This window comes from Arvicola amphibius, chromosome 6, assembly GCF_903992535.2.
Source record: "Arvicola amphibius chromosome 6, mArvAmp1.2, whole genome shotgun sequence".
Lineage (NCBI taxonomy): Eukaryota > Metazoa > Chordata > Mammalia > Rodentia > Cricetidae > Arvicola > Arvicola amphibius.
Window position 1 is genome coordinate 102,708,341 of NC_052052.2, and position 17,838 is coordinate 102,726,178.

General features: G+C 48.6%; 1 protein-coding gene across 1 annotated transcript; it reads right to left on the bottom strand.

The window, feature by feature from the left end:
* On the bottom strand, positions 1-17,146 carry Echdc3 (enoyl-CoA hydratase domain containing 3). The gene is made up of 5 exons (XM_038333656.1): positions 16,884-17,146; positions 12,425-12,546; positions 10,345-10,442; positions 4,391-4,591; positions 1-376 (listed from the first exon to the last, which is right to left on the bottom strand). The coding sequence occupies exons 1-5, from the start codon at positions 17,051-17,053 to the stop codon at positions 65-67; spliced, it is 903 nt and encodes a 300-aa protein (XP_038189584.1). The 5' UTR covers positions 17,054-17,146; the 3' UTR covers positions 1-64.
* Between the last annotated feature and the right edge of the window lie 692 nt (positions 17,147-17,838).

A 17,838-nucleotide genomic window follows, 5' to 3' on the forward strand; every position in this document is an offset into this window, starting at 1 on the left:
GGAGAAGACGAGGGCTGGGTGACTTCGTAACACTGGCTGTTGGCCCAGCTGTCCTCATGCTGGCTCAGTGTGACCAGATGGGCTTTCTCTTCTGGATGAAGGCCTCAATTCCTTCCTGCCCATCCTGCAGGGCCAGGTTGTCCACCATGGCCTGGGAGGTGAGGTAGTATGCTGTTCTAAGGTCTTGGGACAGCTGTTTGTAAAAGGTGGCCTTGCCCAGTGCCACCACGGAGCGACTCAAAGAGGCGATCTTCTTCGCTATTTTCATGGTCTCGTCCTCCAGCTGCCCCTCAGGCACCACTTTGCTGATGAGACCATGGCGTACAGCCTCCTGAGCAGAAATGGGCTCCCCAGTAAAGAGCATCTCCAGGGCCACCTGCGAGAAGGGCAAGGGAGGTCAATAAAGCACTTTTCCTATCCCATGGCTTCCTCAGCCCCCAGCTCTGTTTCCCTGTACTGAGACCGTCACTCTCTGGACTTACCTACATGCCTCAGGCCAAATATCTGCCTCCCCAAATGACATGTCATCTATCACCCCTTAATGTTGTTAACACCCCTAACTCCCCACCAGGGAGAAGATTAGATTGGCCCAAGCGCCAGGAAAATACAAGTAGCCTGGAATGGGTGGAGTCTCCCTCTGTGTCCTCTTGCTGCAAGATTTGATCGGGAGGCCCTGGAAACCCAGGAGATCCTTCCATCCACCCCTTTAAAGGCCCCATGAAGAAAGACAGCCTATCTGATGAGCCCCACTGTGAATGCTGCTGGAACAAGCTCAGAACCTCCTGCAAACCAGTACAGGGGTCACTTCCCACAAGGACACATGCCCATGGGTCCCTTTTCCTCATCAGGACCCCAGAGACATGAAGGGACTTGAATATCCTCAAGGACCAGATACAGAGTCTAGCACGAGTGGCTTCCAGGTGTCCCTGCACCTGTATAGGTCAGAATGGTCATGTGCATGAGAAGACCACGTGCTGTGGCATTCTGGGGTTCCCTGCTTATCTTTTGGGTGGGCCCCATGTCTGTCCAGACTGACTGCTAGAACAAAGTGCCATAAACCATGTAGATTAGAAGGAACAGGGCTGTCTCACACTCTGAGGTTAGAAAGCCCAAGTTTAGGGCATCAGCAGAATTAGTGTCCAGAGAGAACCCGCTTCCAGGTTCAGAGACGGAAATGTCACTTGTGTCCTTACACGGGAAGGAAACGGGTGAGCCAGCAACTGTCACTCCTTTTCTATGGGCACCAGTCCCAACGTGAGCCCGACCCTTGACCTAATGGGCACTTCCCCAGGACCCACTCTGCGACTGTCACATTGGCGATTGCATGTCAACATCTGAACTTGGGGGAACACCACATTCAGGCTATAACGACGGTATCTGTCTCCCAGAGACTATGGATGGCAGGTTGAGGAGCTGCCGTGAGGAAGAGAAAGTGAGCCGGAGAGGGTAGGATGCACTGCAACGTCCACCCGGTGTGCACAGGTGACACACTGGATCACCGGCCTCATCTCGCTGGGAACCTGAGAAAAGTCACTAAGATTCGTAGGTGCTTTTAATTGCGTTTCTTAAATTATGATGGGCATATGAGTCACTGTAAACAGTGTGTGTCAGGAGTGAGTCTCTGGGGGCTCTGGCCTGAGTGAGGATCTGACTCTTTCCAGCGTCTAAATCCCACCCTGAGTTAGACTGGCAGGAAGCCAGGGTGTGCAAGCACACAGTCAGGTGGGTAGCTGCACGGCAGCAGGGGTTTCTACTGTGGTGAAGGGACTGGTGCTGGAAAAAGGACTCATATTTTCTCCACCTCTCCAGGGACACCCACCGCCTGAGGCACTGGCTCTGAGTGTATGGCCAGCTCTGGCTGGAGAAGGGAGCAGCTGGAACCGGCAGGGCATTTATATGGCACAATGAAAATGCATTATTTAATTCATGCAAAAAGAGAAAGACTTTAAAAATAAGGTGAATAATTCATGTCCTGGCACAGTAGGCTCAACTCTATGACTTTTGCCCAGCATACAGACTGCAGCATTCACTTTCCAACACAGTGGAGCAGTTTCCTAGAGTGTCCAGCAGAGGGAACTAGAGTCCAACACATGCTCTCCTAACCTATGTGGAAAGGGCGGAGACTTTCTAGCCAGGACAGTTTGCAAAAGCTTTGCTAGTTTCTGTGTGGATAAACACAGGGGCAGTCACCCACCTACCACCAGGACATGCATGGGCATAAGCATAGTGTGTTGTTCAGTCTTCTTCTGGGGTCCGAACATGAAGAGAGAGACCAGAGATCTGAGTAGGGCATGACTCTGCATGCACGTACGTGTGTGTGTGTGTGTGTGTGTGTGTGTGTGTGTGCATTTGAGTGGATGCATGTGTGCATATGGGTTCAGAGGTCAGAAGTCAACCCTGGATGTTGTTTTTTGGGAGTTGCTCTTGTTTTCTGAGACAGGGCCCTCGGTGGAGAGAAGTTGCTGGTTGCTTCGGCTGGCCGGCCAGTGAGTCCCAGGGCTCCTCCTATGTCTGCCTCCCCAGCTCTGGGGTTCCAAGTGCAAACCGCCAGGCCTGGCTTTGATCTGTGGGTTCTGGAATCTAACTCAGGTCCTCGCTCTTGAACAGCGGGCACTTTGCTGACTGAGCCTTCTCCCCAGCTCCAGGCCAGATTATCCTGACAAAAATATCTTTGGTATGGAAAAAGCAATCCTGGTTCTCACAATGTCCCTGCCCCCTCATCTGTCACACTGGCTATTGTGCAATGTTCTTCCGAGAATTAGGCTTCCATGGAACTTAAGGGATATTTTGGCTACATTTTTCCTGTTTAAAAAAAATCAAATGTAAAGTTTGATAAACATGATACAGTATGAAGTTTCTAGGAATTTTGATAAGCCCTGATTTAGAAGGCTTTCCTAATAATAGGACTGATTTAAAGGCTTTAAATGCCTCGACCATAGAACCTTCCGGGAAGTCACATGTTGGAAGAGAATAAACCAGCATAGCAACTTCTTGCTATGAAAGGCTTCATGGTTTTGTCTGCAGTTACAAGACAGTCTGTGAGTCTGACAAGAGCTTTGTAAAATATTTTGATGAAATGTCTGGGAACAAAGCAATGACCTAAGAAATATTCACTAAATAAACATAAATACACTTAAGGCAAATGCCCATCATAGAATAATAAAAAACATCCCCCTTTTGGAAGACACTTGAGCCAGCCATCGCCTCTTGCAGCATGGAGGTAACCACAGAATCTCCCTACAGGCACACGTTTCTGTAAAGTAACCAGAGGAGCTGTGAAGGACGCAACCCTCCCTGGGATGTCTTAGCTCGACTGCGAGATTCCCTCCGGGTTCCATTTCTTTTGTGCCTCAGGCAGCTGAGAAACTGTTAATTTCTGTTGCTGTTTCTGAAACAGCCCATTCTAGGGAGCAGTTCGCTTCTTCACGTGCTGCAGACATGATTTTGCCCCTCCTTCTTCGGGTTTCCTACTGAGGAGAGGATGACTTTTTCCTAGGACAGACACCTTGTTCTCCTCTTTGGGGATGCTCACTAAATGCCATTCTGTGAGGCTGCGGAAGGAAGAAAGCACCACAGGGGATGGACTTGACTGTCATTTGTAAGGACAAGACAGCTCTGACACACAGCTGCTCCTTGGGCGGAGTCAGAGTGTGAACAGGACAATCCTCGTCTAGCCACTGTAAACGCCACAGCGTAAACCAGCAACTTTGTGCCCTTCCTGGACTGAAAAAGCTTGTCAAGAAGTCAGCCTTGGCCCCTTGACACTGGTGCTGGGTCAGCACGCTGTTTGCTGCGACTCATGGGCAGCCACTTAGGGTAACAAAACTGCTTCAGTTGCATTTCAAATACGATTTCACAAAGGCTGGGCTTTCCTGAAAATGGAAAACCTAACAGGTCATACTGAGGGCTTGTAAGATTGAAATGTGGCAAATTCAGTTTTGATGCTACAGAGGAGCAGGCAGCGAGCTCTTCTCTCCGTAGCTCAAAAGGAACACTAGAGACCTTCGGGCAGAATGTCCGATATAGAACATAGAAAACACTGTGTTTGTTTGTGTGTGTGTGCATGTATGTAAAAGCCAACAAGGCTAACTTCTGGTGGTGTTTCTCAAGTACAATATATCTGTTTGTGTAGAGGGGACAAGGTCTCACTGGCCTGGAGCTCACCCAGTAGCCTAGGCTGGCTAACCAGCAAGCTCCAGGGATCTGCCTGTGTCTGCCTTCCCAGCCCCAGGATTACAACTGAACACCACTACATCTGGCTTTTTTATGTGGATTCTGGGGATTGAATTTAGGTCTTCATGCTTGTGTGGCAAGCATCTCCCAACATCTCAGAGGTACTTTTCCTAAGCTAATTCTGCAGCCTGTGAGTACGTAAAGGCGGTTCAGTTACCTTTCTGGGCACCGCTCTCCCCAAGGCAACCGCGGGGGTGGAGCAGAAAAGTCCGACATTCACCCCAGGAGTGGCAAAAGAGGACTTCTCACTTGCCACAGCAATGTCACAGCTGGCAACAAGCTGGCAGCCGGCAGCTGTGGCCAAGCCATTGACCATGGCAATGATGGGGACCGGGTGGTTCCGAATCAGCATCATGACCTGTAGGGCAAACACACCCATTTCATTTCCATGAAGCACGAAGAGCTGTGTACCTGCCGCGTTACATGACTGACTCCACGGAGCGTGTTTCTCGTGCACTAGTTCATTGGAGTCTCGGGAAAAGCACGGAACCCTCAACTTGCACTGCGTCTCCATGATGAAGCAGACTCGGAGAGTTTGGGTTTTTTGGAGAAAAAGTAACAAGGACATGAAGCTGAGTGGGTAAGGGGTCACTGACCTAAGGCGTGATGGCCCACCATCTCCTCGTGCCTTCTACCTCCCCAGCACCCTGATGGAGAACTGTGGGGTTTTGTTTCTGGGGAGCAAGCAAACCCCTCTACCAACTGTCAATTCTCCGCACCTCTGGGCAGCCCTTGTGTTAAAAGTCTGAAATTGGCATTTGGTGTCTGCTTGGAGAATTAAGGGGGAAGGGGACTTGAAGGCAATTTCCTTAGTAATTACTTCTCAAATTACCATGCTGCATAGCGTCCTCTCTCAATGCCATCAAAGTGGGGGAGGGGGCACCCTACTGTCATAAAAATAAGCAAAATTCTTGAGACAGAGCCCTTGGCTCAGAGAGGAGAGACAAAGTCATGTTCGTGTGATCCCCGCCACATAAACGGTCAGAGCTCTAACATATTTGAAGCTTATTTTTTCATGACACTCTAAACAGATTGTGTTGTCATGGCAACTTCGATTTCTAAATTATTGCTCTTTGAACCTTGGCAAGTTGGGAGGGGAAGACAGGAACGACATCTGGGCTTTTCCCCAAGGCAGTAGCTGAAAGAAAAACGACCTTCACAGATTTGAAGACTTTTGCCTATGAAACTTGTCTTTTATATTCATAAACATTTGGTGTTCGTCATCTTCCCCACCCTAAATAACCAGTTATATAGTCAGGCACGACACAATGATGTTTCTGGTAAAGTACAAACTGTATATGAGGGTGGTCCGAGAAGGTTGTAATGGCAGAGAGTAAGTGCTTGCCTTACAAGTGTAAGGTCCTTGGTTCAATCCCCTGTAACACACACACGCGCACACACAGCCTGGCATGGGAGCCCATCCTTATACCCCCAGCATCAGGAAGGCAGATGTAGGCCCATATTTCTGTATGGTGTGGCTACCAGGCACAAAAGCCATAGGCCTGATCTGAGGATGGCATCGACATTATGACAGGACTGATAATTCCCACCATCTAAGTGACCGCCCACCCTAACATTACAGGACAGCGTTGAGCGAGAGGAGGCGCCGCTCCAAGGGGTGTGAAGGTGCAGCAGGATGCAATGCATCACTCAGTGACATGGACCCCGTGCTGCTGCTTCACACGGTCCCTGGATCATATTTTGGTTTTGGTTGCTGAGGACAGAGCCCAGGACCTCGTGCATAACGCTGAATCACATCCCAGCCTTTCTTCTGGTGGAGTGGAGATACGTTCTCACCTAGTTACCCGAGGTAGCTTCCAAACTCATTCTGTAACCCAGGGAGGCCTTGAATCTGTGGTCTCCCTGCCTCAGCTACCCAAGGTTTTGTGAATACCCACTTTAAGAGTGGTCACTGTAGAGGGTATTCCTTCTGTTTAGTAAAGAAAGCTTGCTGGCGGCCTGGATGCCGAGTTATACTGGTGGCGGTCTCACATAGCTCATGTTTACCAGTCCATTGCTTGTAACATCCCCTGTGGTTGATTTAACCTTGTATAAAATCCACTTACTGTTGGATGGTGGTGGCACACGCCTTTAATCCCAGCACTTGGGAGGCAGAGGCAGGTGGATCTCCGTGAGCCTGGTCTACAGAGTGAGTTTCAGGACAGCCAGGGCTACACAGAGGAAATCCTGCCTGGAAAAAAAAAGCAAAACAAAACAACAAAATCTATTTGCCATGTAGCCTAGGCGTAGAGCTGACTGTGCCGTCTATACATTGTTAGTTTAGGTGTGGAGCAGGCTTTCCCCTCTACAGACCCTGCAGCCTGGTGTGGAGCAGGCTTTCCCCTCTATAGATCCTGTAGCCTGGTGTGGAGCAGGCTTTCCCCTCTATAGACCCTGTAGCCTGGTGTGGAGCAGGCTTTTGGGCTTTGCCATCTATCTATATGCCCCATATCCCAGGTGTGGGACAGACTTTCCATATGTATGTTATATTTCCTAGGTGTAAAGCTGACTTTACCACCTTTAAGGGATGTAGACAGATTTGTGGAGCTTGCTGTCCCGTCTATATACCACACAGTCTGGGGGGGGGGTGTCAAATGGGCTTTGCTATCTGCATGCCATGTGGTCTGAGTGGGGCAGGCTGTTCCATCTATACAGCATGCATCTACATGTGATGTAGGCCTACAGCCATTGCTTGTCTCCGTTGTTGACTGAATTATGAAACAATCTCCCCGTGCCTTCCTAAACCCATCCTCATCACTAAATAACCAGGCCTGTGTATTTAAGGGAACCCCATAATATTTGATAGTGCCATTTTCCATACTTTTGGAGGGTGGGGTCATGTTTTGAGACTTTGATAAATGCTAACTACTCTCTTCCCAGAAAATGCACATATGTATAAATGCGTGCAGAACTATCTGTGAAGATAACTGGTTCCTGTCTTTCACTGAAGGCAGTGGGGGCAGGACAGTGATAGATCTTGTTCCTAGAGAGAGCTGGAGTAACAAGAAGAAGAATGCGTGCACCATTTAAAGTCTTGTTGCAAAGAAAGAAAAGGTTTTCTTTGTTTTGAACATTGTTCTCTTATACACTGTTCCAGGAATCCTCCTTTTAAGAACTCTGGAATAGATAGAGCTCTATGGTCAGACATACTCACCAAATCATTACCTAGAAATGATCCCAGTGTACAAAAATAAGTAAACAGACAACCGGTGAGATGGCTCAGTAGGCAAAGCACTTGCCATGCCAGCCTGGTGACTTGAGTTCAATACCCAGAGACCATATAAAGGTGGAAGGAAACAAGTGTTGACATATAGGTATCTTCTGACCCCATTTTGTGTCATGGCATGAGTGCCCACACATGCCACACACACACATGTGCACACACACACACACTACTACTACTAATAATAATAATAAATTAAACAATTTTAAAAGTAAATGGTTACTACGGCTAGGGTGGATGTTCTCCAAAATTCCATACATTAAAGATTTATCTCAGGGTGGTGTCATCTGGAGATGATTATCTTTTGTTTTTTAAATTTAAAAGAAAATCTTCTATAATACATACTTATTTTCATTAATCAAAATATTTTAAATTAAATCAGAGGGAAGTTCATAAAAGACAAAGGGAACTTAGATTTAAAAAAAGTCAGGATAATCAAACCCACAGGAGTCAAGACCTGACACCATCTTTCCAATCTTTCTGAGCTAAGTACTGTTTTAAGTTCTGCCTACTCCAAAAGGGGCGTCCACTGCGCTCTGCCCTAGCCTCATGGATTGCATAACCGGGGGAACGCATGGTTTTCTTTTTTTCTCCTCGTGTTATTTTCTAAAACAATCCACTCCCATTTTATTGGTGAGGAGGTGGGAGAAAGGAAGACTCTTCCGGGAAAGACATTCAGTTGTCAAAGTGTTGGAAGAAGAACAACAAGAAATGACCCTCTAGACCACCACGTCAGTGCCCAGGAAGTTGCTTAGGCTCTTCCGTGACTAACTCTTCACATTCTTGTTGGTTGTCCTCCTCCCGGTTGGCAAACACTGGCTGTCAGCAGAACTTGTGGGGTAACAAATGCACTCCAGCTTGGAGAAGCCAAGCAGAGGCAGATTTCTCTCTACCTCTTAGAATCCACCTGTCCTGTGCATGGACCTTAGCTCGTTCTGCTCTAGTCTGCTCTGTCACACTAGGAAGCGATGGTCTGAGTTTCACAGAACTAGTGCCAAGGGAGAGCGCTCAGGGCTAGAGCGCTGGCACAGCCTCTAACAGCTTGAGTTGCTCTTCCCGCGTTCAGTTCCCAGCAATAATGGCTCACACTGCCCATAACTCCATGTCCAGAGGATCCAAAGCCAATGGTTTCTGTGGGCACCTGCAATCATGTGCACATGCCCCCTCCACATACATATACATATTAAAAATAATAAAGAGAAATATTCAAAGAAACCAGTACCTTTGCATTCTTATTTAATATTTAGGACTAAGTCCTATTTATTCACTGAGTCTTTTCTGATGAGCTGGAGGCATGAACGGGTTAGAAGCTTCCATGAAACCAGGCCTTTACCTCCTAAAGAACCCCAGAGTGCCACACAGCCCTCTGCTAACCTGTTCAGGTCTCTGTCCATCCAGATACTGCAGCAGACTGATAAAAAGCAGGTGCTCTCGGGAAGTTGAAAGGGAGATACTAGTTTCTTTAGATATTTTTCTATTTTAGCCAAATACACTGGGAACTGGTAGAAAATGATTTTTTTTTCAGTGTGGTGGATTGAACTCAGGGTCTTCTACATGCTAGGTAGATGCTCTACTACTGAATTCCATCCCTAGTGGAAAACGATTTTGAAAGCATCAAACACTGGCAAACCAAATAGAATACTGTGCAAACATTGCTAATGTAGGAAATAAAAAATCCAATCTTTTTGTTCTATCAGGTAAGTGATGCACACTTATAACCCAGTGCCTGGGTGGTGGAGGCAGGAAGGTCAGCAGGTCACACTAGACTTGGCTGTACAGCAACTCCAAGGCCAGCTTGAGCTACTGGAGGCCTTGTTTCTAAAACAATCAACACCCTGCGTCCAAGCTCTACTTTGTTTCTACTCCTCCATAAAACTGAAAAGGAATCCCTTTTCCTTTTGTCTTCCCATGAAATGAGAAAATGATGATCTGATCTGCTTAGGGGCTTTTTGAATGGCAAAGGAAACAGTCTGTGCTCAAGAATGTACCTGAGCGGCAGCGGCGGGGGAGATGGGTCAGCCAGGAAAAGAGCTTACCGTGTAATGCACCCAAATGCCCTGCAATCCCAGCGCTGGGGAGGTGGACACCGGAGGATGCCGGATGCTCACTGCCCAGTCAGACTAGCCTACCCCTTGAGCTTTAGCTTCCTTGAGAGATCAATCTCAAAACACAAGCAATAGAGGAAGGCACATACACACACACACACACACCCTTGCACACACATGCAGGGGCTGGAGGAGGCTGTCTGGTGTCCCGCTCTATCGGTCTGACCCACGCCCTCAAGACAGAGCCTCTGGCTGAACCCCCAGCTCACTGGTCTCTGGCTGCTCTGGCAGCAGCAAACCCTGAGGAGTCTCCTCTATCGGCAGATGTGTGCTGCCACGACCAGTTTTTCACACGGATGCTGGGAATCTAAATGCAGGCTCTCATGATCACACAGCAAATGCTCTTACCACCGAGCCATCTCTCTAGCCCCTACGGTCACTTCTTAAAAGTCTAGACCAGAGGTTCTCAACCTTCCTCGTGCGGTGACTCTTCAATACGGTTCATGTTGTGGTGACGCCAATCAAAGAATAATTTTTGTTCCTACTTCATAACTGTAATTTTGCAAGTTATGAATAATAATGTAAATGCTCGATATGCAGGATATCTGTGATATCTGTGAAAGAACCATTTGACTCTCAAAGGGTTCACGACCTAAGGTCGGTAACTGCTGGTATAAACCAAATAATTGCTTGGATGAAGAACTCACCAATAACTACAGAGCTTTTGTTAGCCATTCCCTAGAGCAGCCCCATGGATTACTCTCATCTGAAACTAGAAGGCTGCTTCATTGTTTAACACACGGTGGTTCCCATGCTTGCGATGCTGGCTGGCTCTTTGCTTACCTCAGAACAGGTCTGAAATACTTCGGTGTGATAATCACGGCCTCGCGCACCTGTCAGCTCCTTTAAATCATGCCCAGAGGAAAACACAGGGCCCTCAGCTGTGAGAAAAAAGTCAACAATCAGAGGTGGCAAAATGGCAAACGCAACGGCACGAGGAGATTCCGGGATCAGCGCTTTTTATGAAGCTCTGTCTGGTCTGATGACTTGATTTTTGCGTTCAGTCTGCCTAAGTGTATCGACTTGTGCGGGTCCTTTGGACTCTGTCACGCTTTCAGCAATGCCCCCCATCATCCAGGTAGGTCAGAGTGTGAACAGAAACATGGGAGCCACCTGGCTCCAGCTCTTGATTTTACAGAAAGGAGCTGAGGCTGTGGCTCACGTCATTATCCCTAACAACAAAATGTCGCTCCGCTGATAAGCTGAGAACATTTCCTCCCATTTCCCATGTGACAGGTAATGCTATCCTGTTTTCACAGGCGAGAAAGTGGTGTCGTTCAGACGTTAGCAGCCTTTTTGCTGTGTCCGGCTTACGCACGTGTGCCTGCTGCAAGTGACTAATTCCAACTTCTTTTCCCTTCAACGTATGAAACAGCTGAAAACTCCTATTTGGCCGTTGCTAAGAAGGTCGCTTGTGGTATCTCAGGACTCAGTGATGCTTAAACAAACAAAGCTTCAGCAAACAGGATGTGTTGTGCTTTTCTGGGGGGTGCGTAAAGGTGCCAGATAAAATGGTTTTTATCATGCCGTTACAGTATGTATGAAGTGAAATTTTTTTTTTTTGGAATTTGTACGTGTCTGTGTGGGTATGTGCATGTGAGCACAGGTACCTTTGGATCTCCAGGCCTCAGAGCCATGGGGCAGCTGTGAGCCACCCAACCTGAGCGCTGGGAACCAAACTCAGGCTTGCTGCTGGAGCAGTAATTGCTTTTAACCGCTGGGCCACCTCTCCAACTCCAAAATGATCATCCTATAAGAATTTCTAGTAGAGAGAGGGGCTAGCAAAATGGCTCAGCAGTTGAGATCACTGTCTCCTCTTCCACAGGACCTGGGTTTGAATCTTAGCACCCACATGGAGGCTCACAACCATTTGTCAGGCCAGTTCTGGGGACTCTGACGCCCTCTTCTGGCCTCTGCAGGCCCCAGGCATGCAAGAGGGTGCACAGACACACACGTAGGCAAAACACCCACGCACATTAAAAAAAAAAAAAAACAACCCTATTGGCATAAGGAATGGAAGAAATGGGCAAAACATGGCATGCTTCCTGGCACCATTAAAGATGACACTACAGATATAGACATGAGCAAGATTCAGCAAACAGAAGAGAAAAACCAACTGGCTGTCCCGACAGCCCACCCGCTAGCTGCCGTGATTTATGGAGGGGATTCGTGATTAAAGCCATCTTATAAGGTCCATAAAGAAACTGAGCTTTTTAATTTAAAATTCTGTTTTAATATTTTTGGTGTGGTTCTGAGGATTGCGTGTGCTAGCAAGTGCTCTGTAATGGAGCTGTGTTCCGACCCTGGTTCTTTGATCTTGTGTGCATATGTGTTCATGTGTGGAGGGGTACATATGTGCATATTCATGTGGAGTCAGAGCACAGCCTCAGGTGTTATTGCTCAGGTAACTCCCATTTTTCCTTTGAGATATGGTCTCTCATTGGCCTGGACCTTCTTCACAAAGTAGGCTAGACTATGGTTAGCGAGCTCTAGGGAGTCACCTGCCTTTGTCCTGCACTGCCTTCCTGCCCCCTCCCCATGTCTGAGCAATACCAAGCTCAGCTTTTTATGTGGGCATGGCGCTTGTGAGGCTAAGGGCTTACCAGCTGAGCCATCTCCTCAGCCGCCAGACTGTCTGATTTTGACAAGGAGAAGTTGTGATTTCACTGAGCAAAGGCCTTTGCTACAGTCCCCACAGCTAACGAGGACCAAGCCCAGAGCATCACAGAAGTTTTCACTTCTTCAAAGGGGGTCAGAGCCATTCTCCAGTGAGGTGAGGAGAGGGAGTCCCAGCTCACCAGCACGTTTTGAGAAACCTCACGCGGGCACCGCCATCCACTGGCGACAGGCGTCAGAGAAATACCTGCAATTATAATGACTTTCAGGTCTTTGCTCTCAGCTTCGTGAAGAATGTCACTTCGGAGAGATTTCAGCATGGCCAGCGACAGCGCATTCCTCTTCTTGGGATTGCTTAAGACAATGTTCCTGTAAAAAGCATTTGATAGTCCCCGGGTCATGAACCAGTCAAAACAAGAGAGGACCCCTGCAATTCCTTTCTAATTTAGGAGCAATTTTGAAACCCAAGAATAGAGAACCGCCAGGGCTTAGTGCCAATTTAGAGGGCCTGTCAGCCCTCTGGAGTGACTGCTGAGTCAAAACAAGGGAAAAAGATGACCTGGAAGGGAGGCTACCCTTTTCTCTCCGCTCCCTTGATTTGTTTTTGCTCTCTCTTTTTTCCCTCTCCCCACATGGACCGCCAGAAACATGACTGTCACCTCCACAGCAAGGGTGTGTCACAACAGTCCCCAAATCATCTCTGCCCACAGAGGATGTGAGATTCAGGTGGCAGTGGCGGGGCTAGGTGAATCCGACAAACAGGCTCCCCCTGCAACTTGCTTTCTCTTTAGCATGAGGTTAGGAAAGGAGCCAAGGATGAAAGTCCCCCCCTCCTGTCTCCTCCCACCCATCCCCGAGAACAGGCAGGGGAGCCTGGCTGCCAGTGTGCATGTACCGCGGCATTTGTAAGGGTTTCCAGTGGGGTAAGCCTGCAGGATAACTCGTGCAGTCTGAGAACAGATGCTATACAGAGAGCAGACGGACAGACCCATACAACAGACGCAGCATCTTGCGAAGAGCCGGCACCCAAACGGCCTTTTTGCTATTTTAAAATCACCCACATTCAGAATAAAACAACCTGTACTGTCATCTCCCTGCCTTACGTAGAAATGTCTTATTTTTGCTGTCCTCAGAAGCGGGCAGTGAACCAAACCAGATTCTTATTACAAGCGTTTTATTTCCCACCAGCCTCTGCCCACACATGCTCTAAGCCTTCTTCATTCCTTTCTGAATATGGCTATTTTATTGGTACACGGTCAATCGGATGCTCCATAAATAACATGTAGGAGAACTTTTTTAAAGAAACAACTTTGGCAACTGAATTGATCTCAGCAGAAAAGAATAACCATTCCTTTTGGGATATCATTTCAATTTTGCTGCAGCTCCCAGGTAGCTGTGGGATTATTTTTTTCCCCTCATAAACATCCTCTCTCCTAAGTATGAAATTACATGCAGCTGATCGGCTGCTACACAGAAACCTTTGTCTATGCAAGCCGTGGAAACTGCTTGTAACCTTTCGGTAGAATCGTGACTGTGTTCAGGGTGGCAAACATAAAAACGCTGTCAAGGCTGGGGAGATGGCTCAGTTCTTGCTTTGCAAGCGTGAGAACCTGAGTTCCATTTCTAGAGCTATCTTTTTTTTTCCTTTCTGGTGGGGCATTGTGACCTGTACTTTGCATCCTAATGTTGGGGAGGTGGAGACAGACTTTGGAACCCATTCTAAAAGAAAAGTATGGGGCAGTATGGGAGGCAGCATGATGCTCAAGTTGGTCTTCTGGCTTCTCCATACACATGCAACTGCACACACATGAACGCGAGAGTGCACGCACAGACACTGAAGCTGCCACCCCAGCATTTACATCAGCTTAAAGTAAACTCTAAGGCCGTGGGCAAAATTGCACAAAAAGATTCCAGCCCAAATGGTACCTTGCTGCTTGGTGGTACGTTTCATGGGCATCCCATTCATCCTTCCAGACACATTGTCAGACAGTTCTCATTGCAAGCCACACGCAGACCTCTTTTCCCACCAGCCCACTGACACCCTTCTCAGCGGTCATCTCCTGACTGTCAGGACCAGATGTGCGGGCCACCTGCACCACTGCCCCCCTTTAGAAACATCTTCTCTGGGGAGAAGTTCTTTCTTCTCTAGTCCTTCTTGTCTTCTTTTACGGGGGCTCCTGGACTCTGGCAGGAGACACTCAGTTCCATCCTTTGTCCTCTCTTTGTTCCGAGCACACTGCGCAGGCAACTTCACCGGTGGCCACGACATCAGCTGCTCCCTCTATGCTGACATTAGCCCTAGTTCCAGCCTCTCTCCAAAGCCCTGGATCTGTAAGTTCACTGTGATGCTCACTGGACTGCTCCACCGAGGTGCTCATTGGGCCTTTTCCTCTCCCAACTCAGGCCTCTCTGAGCTAATGCTCAGTCTCCCAAGCTAGAGCCTGAAGGTCATTTTACATTGCTATGCAGAGCTCCCTTATTTCACAGGACACGAAAATTCCTAAACCCCTCATCAGTTTCAGCTCTCCCAGTGGCCATTTCAGTTTTAAGTGTGGAATGCCTTAAGCCGAGAGCTTCAGCAACCCCCCTCCTCCGCCACCACCACCAAGGAGAAATGTCTTTCTGATGAGGTTTCTCCAAGGTGACATGTGTACAGGTAAGATCTGGTCCCTTTAAATGCTCCAATGAGCTATCTAATATCATCAAGGTAAAATGCCAGTTAGTTTTTCATAGCTAACTCTACCGAACGTAGAGGACTGGAGTGGTCTCACAGGTCCACTCTACCGTGGTGGCACATGAGTGGACACAACGTAGGAGGCAGAGGGGATCTCTTTCAGGCTCCTGGCTCCTCTACCTCCTGACAGCCATTTCAGCACTTGACTCCTGTCTGTGATGCGGGTGACAGCCACCTTGCAGGTCACTGTGTGATTAGAGACAGTGCAGAGAGTCTGACACAACACTCATTTTGTAGCTGGCCCTCATGGTATGACAGCATTATTGCTCTGAGGCACAGCTTTGAAAGGGGACCCTTGAGGTGACTGAGTTGCACAAGCTTAGTGCTTAGCATAGTGCTGTAGGAGCACATTCTGCTCCTTCCGCCAATAGCCTTTAAGATGCCAGCCCACTTGGGCACTCTCTCTGATACTATAAAAGCAGCTGTAAAGCGTGCATCTCTCTCTCTGCCTTCCTTCTCCCAGCATTAATCCAGTTTCCCCGCCTACCTCAGTTCTGCCCTATCAACAGGACAAGGCAGTTTCTTTATTCATTAACCAATAAAAGCAACACATAGAAGGACCTCCCACACCAGCTTAGTACTGCTCTAACGCTTGACTGGGGGCTCTTAATACATGAGTCCTATGATTTACAGCCAGTTGGTCTCATCTCCCCCCTCCAATTCTCGATTCATGTTTAATTTTGAACGACTCAGACTCAGTCAACTATCTTTTGCCAGAATTTTTGATCAGATATGATCAGACTTCGTTTTTTTCTGGGTTGGGGGGAGGTGATTGATCTTACTATATAGTCCAGGCTGGCCTTAAACTTGCTGTGCAGTCCTGGTGGGCTTTGAATTCAGGATCATCCTGCTTCAGCCTTCACAATGGTGGGATTACAAGCCTGTGCTACCACACCCAGATTATATATTTTCAGTAGCACGGCTGTTCCTTAAAATTGGAAAGAAAGTCCCCTGTATGGGCCCTGCAGTCCAGGGCCGTCCTCTGGCTTTCTTTGAGAGTGTCCCTATCTCTGTTGATGAGCAAGGAGTTCACAGGGAATAGAATTACCCTTTTTAAAATACACTGTAGTTAACTGAGCACCCAAAATATCTCCCTGTGGTGGCCACCCACAGTTGCCTGTAGGGAGTTAGGGGACAGACAGATACAGGCACTTCATGCCAGCATCTGCAGACCTGTGCGCTAAGCCTTTTAAGGCAATAGGGGTAGAGAGTTATAGACGAAGGGATGATGTGGAAAAAGCTGAAGGCCAGAGACTGACTCTCTATCCTTTTGGGGGAGCATCTAAGAGTTTGGGTGAGGATTAAAAAGTTAGGCATGGTCTTCTGGGATTGAGAAGGGCTATTTACTGGAGTTGGAGAATATAACAAACAGCTCCATCTGTAACTCTTGATCATGGAAACCGATTTCCTTTCCCAACCTTATCCTGGCCAGGCAAATGGTCAGGCCTGAAAGGGTCCTTCTTACTCCATGGTCCAGGCTGGGCACTGATTTATCTTTAAGGCTTTTAGGCTTGTTGCACAAAAGGGCAGAGAGCAGGGTGCTGTGCCCTTTATCCTACTTAATGACCTGCCCCCACCCCGCACTTCAGCCTGCACTAACCCTGGAACCTGCCAAAGTTTGTAAGGACCATGGATCTCTTTTGTGATGAGTTTTTTTTGGAGGCCACAGAAACAGTGGGTAGGATGCTTGTGCAGCCCACACTAGCAGAAATGCTCAGGAGTGACTGGGCACGGTAGGCCTGAGGGTTCAGGGGGCCACCGGGCAGTCTCACTTACAACCCTCACCTGTACATCGTACTAGCGTGCACAGGGCAGGGACACCTGTAATCGCGGTATGCAAGGATTCCTCCACCAAAAATCTAAAAGACAAGCAGTGACTGCTAACTCAGGGTTAGCGGCGGCGAGGCCTGTTTATCCCGAGTCCTGGTGCCCAGCTCCAGGGAGAGAGTTCTGGCATTGTTCTCAGGCTGACCTGATTCCGTCCTGCTGTCGCATGCTAGTGGGCCGTGGCTCCGACTCCGGCCGCGCTGTTACTGCTGACGCCGGGCTGCAGAAGCCGGCGGAGAGAGGGGCCCATCGACTGCGCCAGAGCCAGCTGGTCCCCTTCACCCCAAAGGCCTGTCGGCCGGCGACCAGGGCCATTGCAGCCAAGAAGCAGCGAGGTCGACAGTGCAAGCGGCCTAGGCCTTGGGTTTTCCCGGTTTGGACTCGACAGCTCAGAGCCTCGCCCCAGGCCCCGCCCACAAAGTCCTGCCCAGTGTCCCTCTCCTGGAGCCCGCCCCCTGGGGCCCGCCCCCTGGAGCCCCGCCCCCAACCCGGGGGCACGGGTCCTGCCCACCGGAATAGGTCACCACTTGAAATCAGGCCAGTTCCAGCGGTTTGTTTGATTTAGACGGGCTGTGAAGGAGTTTAAGGTTGGCTCCTTCCTTTCTGTACCGACACCAGGAATGTGTCGGATGTTGTGAAATGAGTGTCAGCAGGTGCTGAGTGGCAGGAGCTGTGGTACACTTGGCTATGCTCACGCCTCCCACAGGAAACACTCCCAGGCCTTGTGGGTGATCCTGGATCACAAAGACTATTTAGCCCACTAGAATTTTGAATGTTTTGCATTTTCTTCCCGTGCAGATGCGGAAGACCCATATTTATGACTTGGGCTTTCCACATTTATCCAGGGAAAGCCAGGACTCCTTTTCAGGATCCCAGTGGCTGGATGAGAGACACATCCAGCCGTGGAAGGCTTTAATCAGAGGGAGACTACTCTTCTTGTATGCTAGTAGTTCTTGCAAATGTGGGTGTTTGTGTTGTTTCTAGGGGGAGGTCCATTTGCGAGAGCCTACACCCTTTCCACGGTTTCTGCAAAGATAACAGTATGCAAAATGCATCCGTTAAGTCTCAGAAAGTAAACAGAATTTACAAGTGTCAGGAAG

Coding starts and splice junctions, on each gene's coding strand:
- Echdc3 (XM_038333656.1), bottom strand. CDS start 17,053: ATGGCCCTGGTCGCCGGCCGACAGGCCTTTGGGGTGAAGGGGACCAGC. Junction 12,547..16,883: donor CGACAGCAGGACGGAATCAG/GTCAGCCTGAGA, acceptor TGCTTTTTACAG/GAACATTGTCTTAAGCAATC. Junction 377..4,390: donor GGAGAGCGGTGCCCAGAAAG/GTAACTGAACCG, acceptor CCCTTCTCGCAG/GTGGCCCTGGAGATGCTCTT.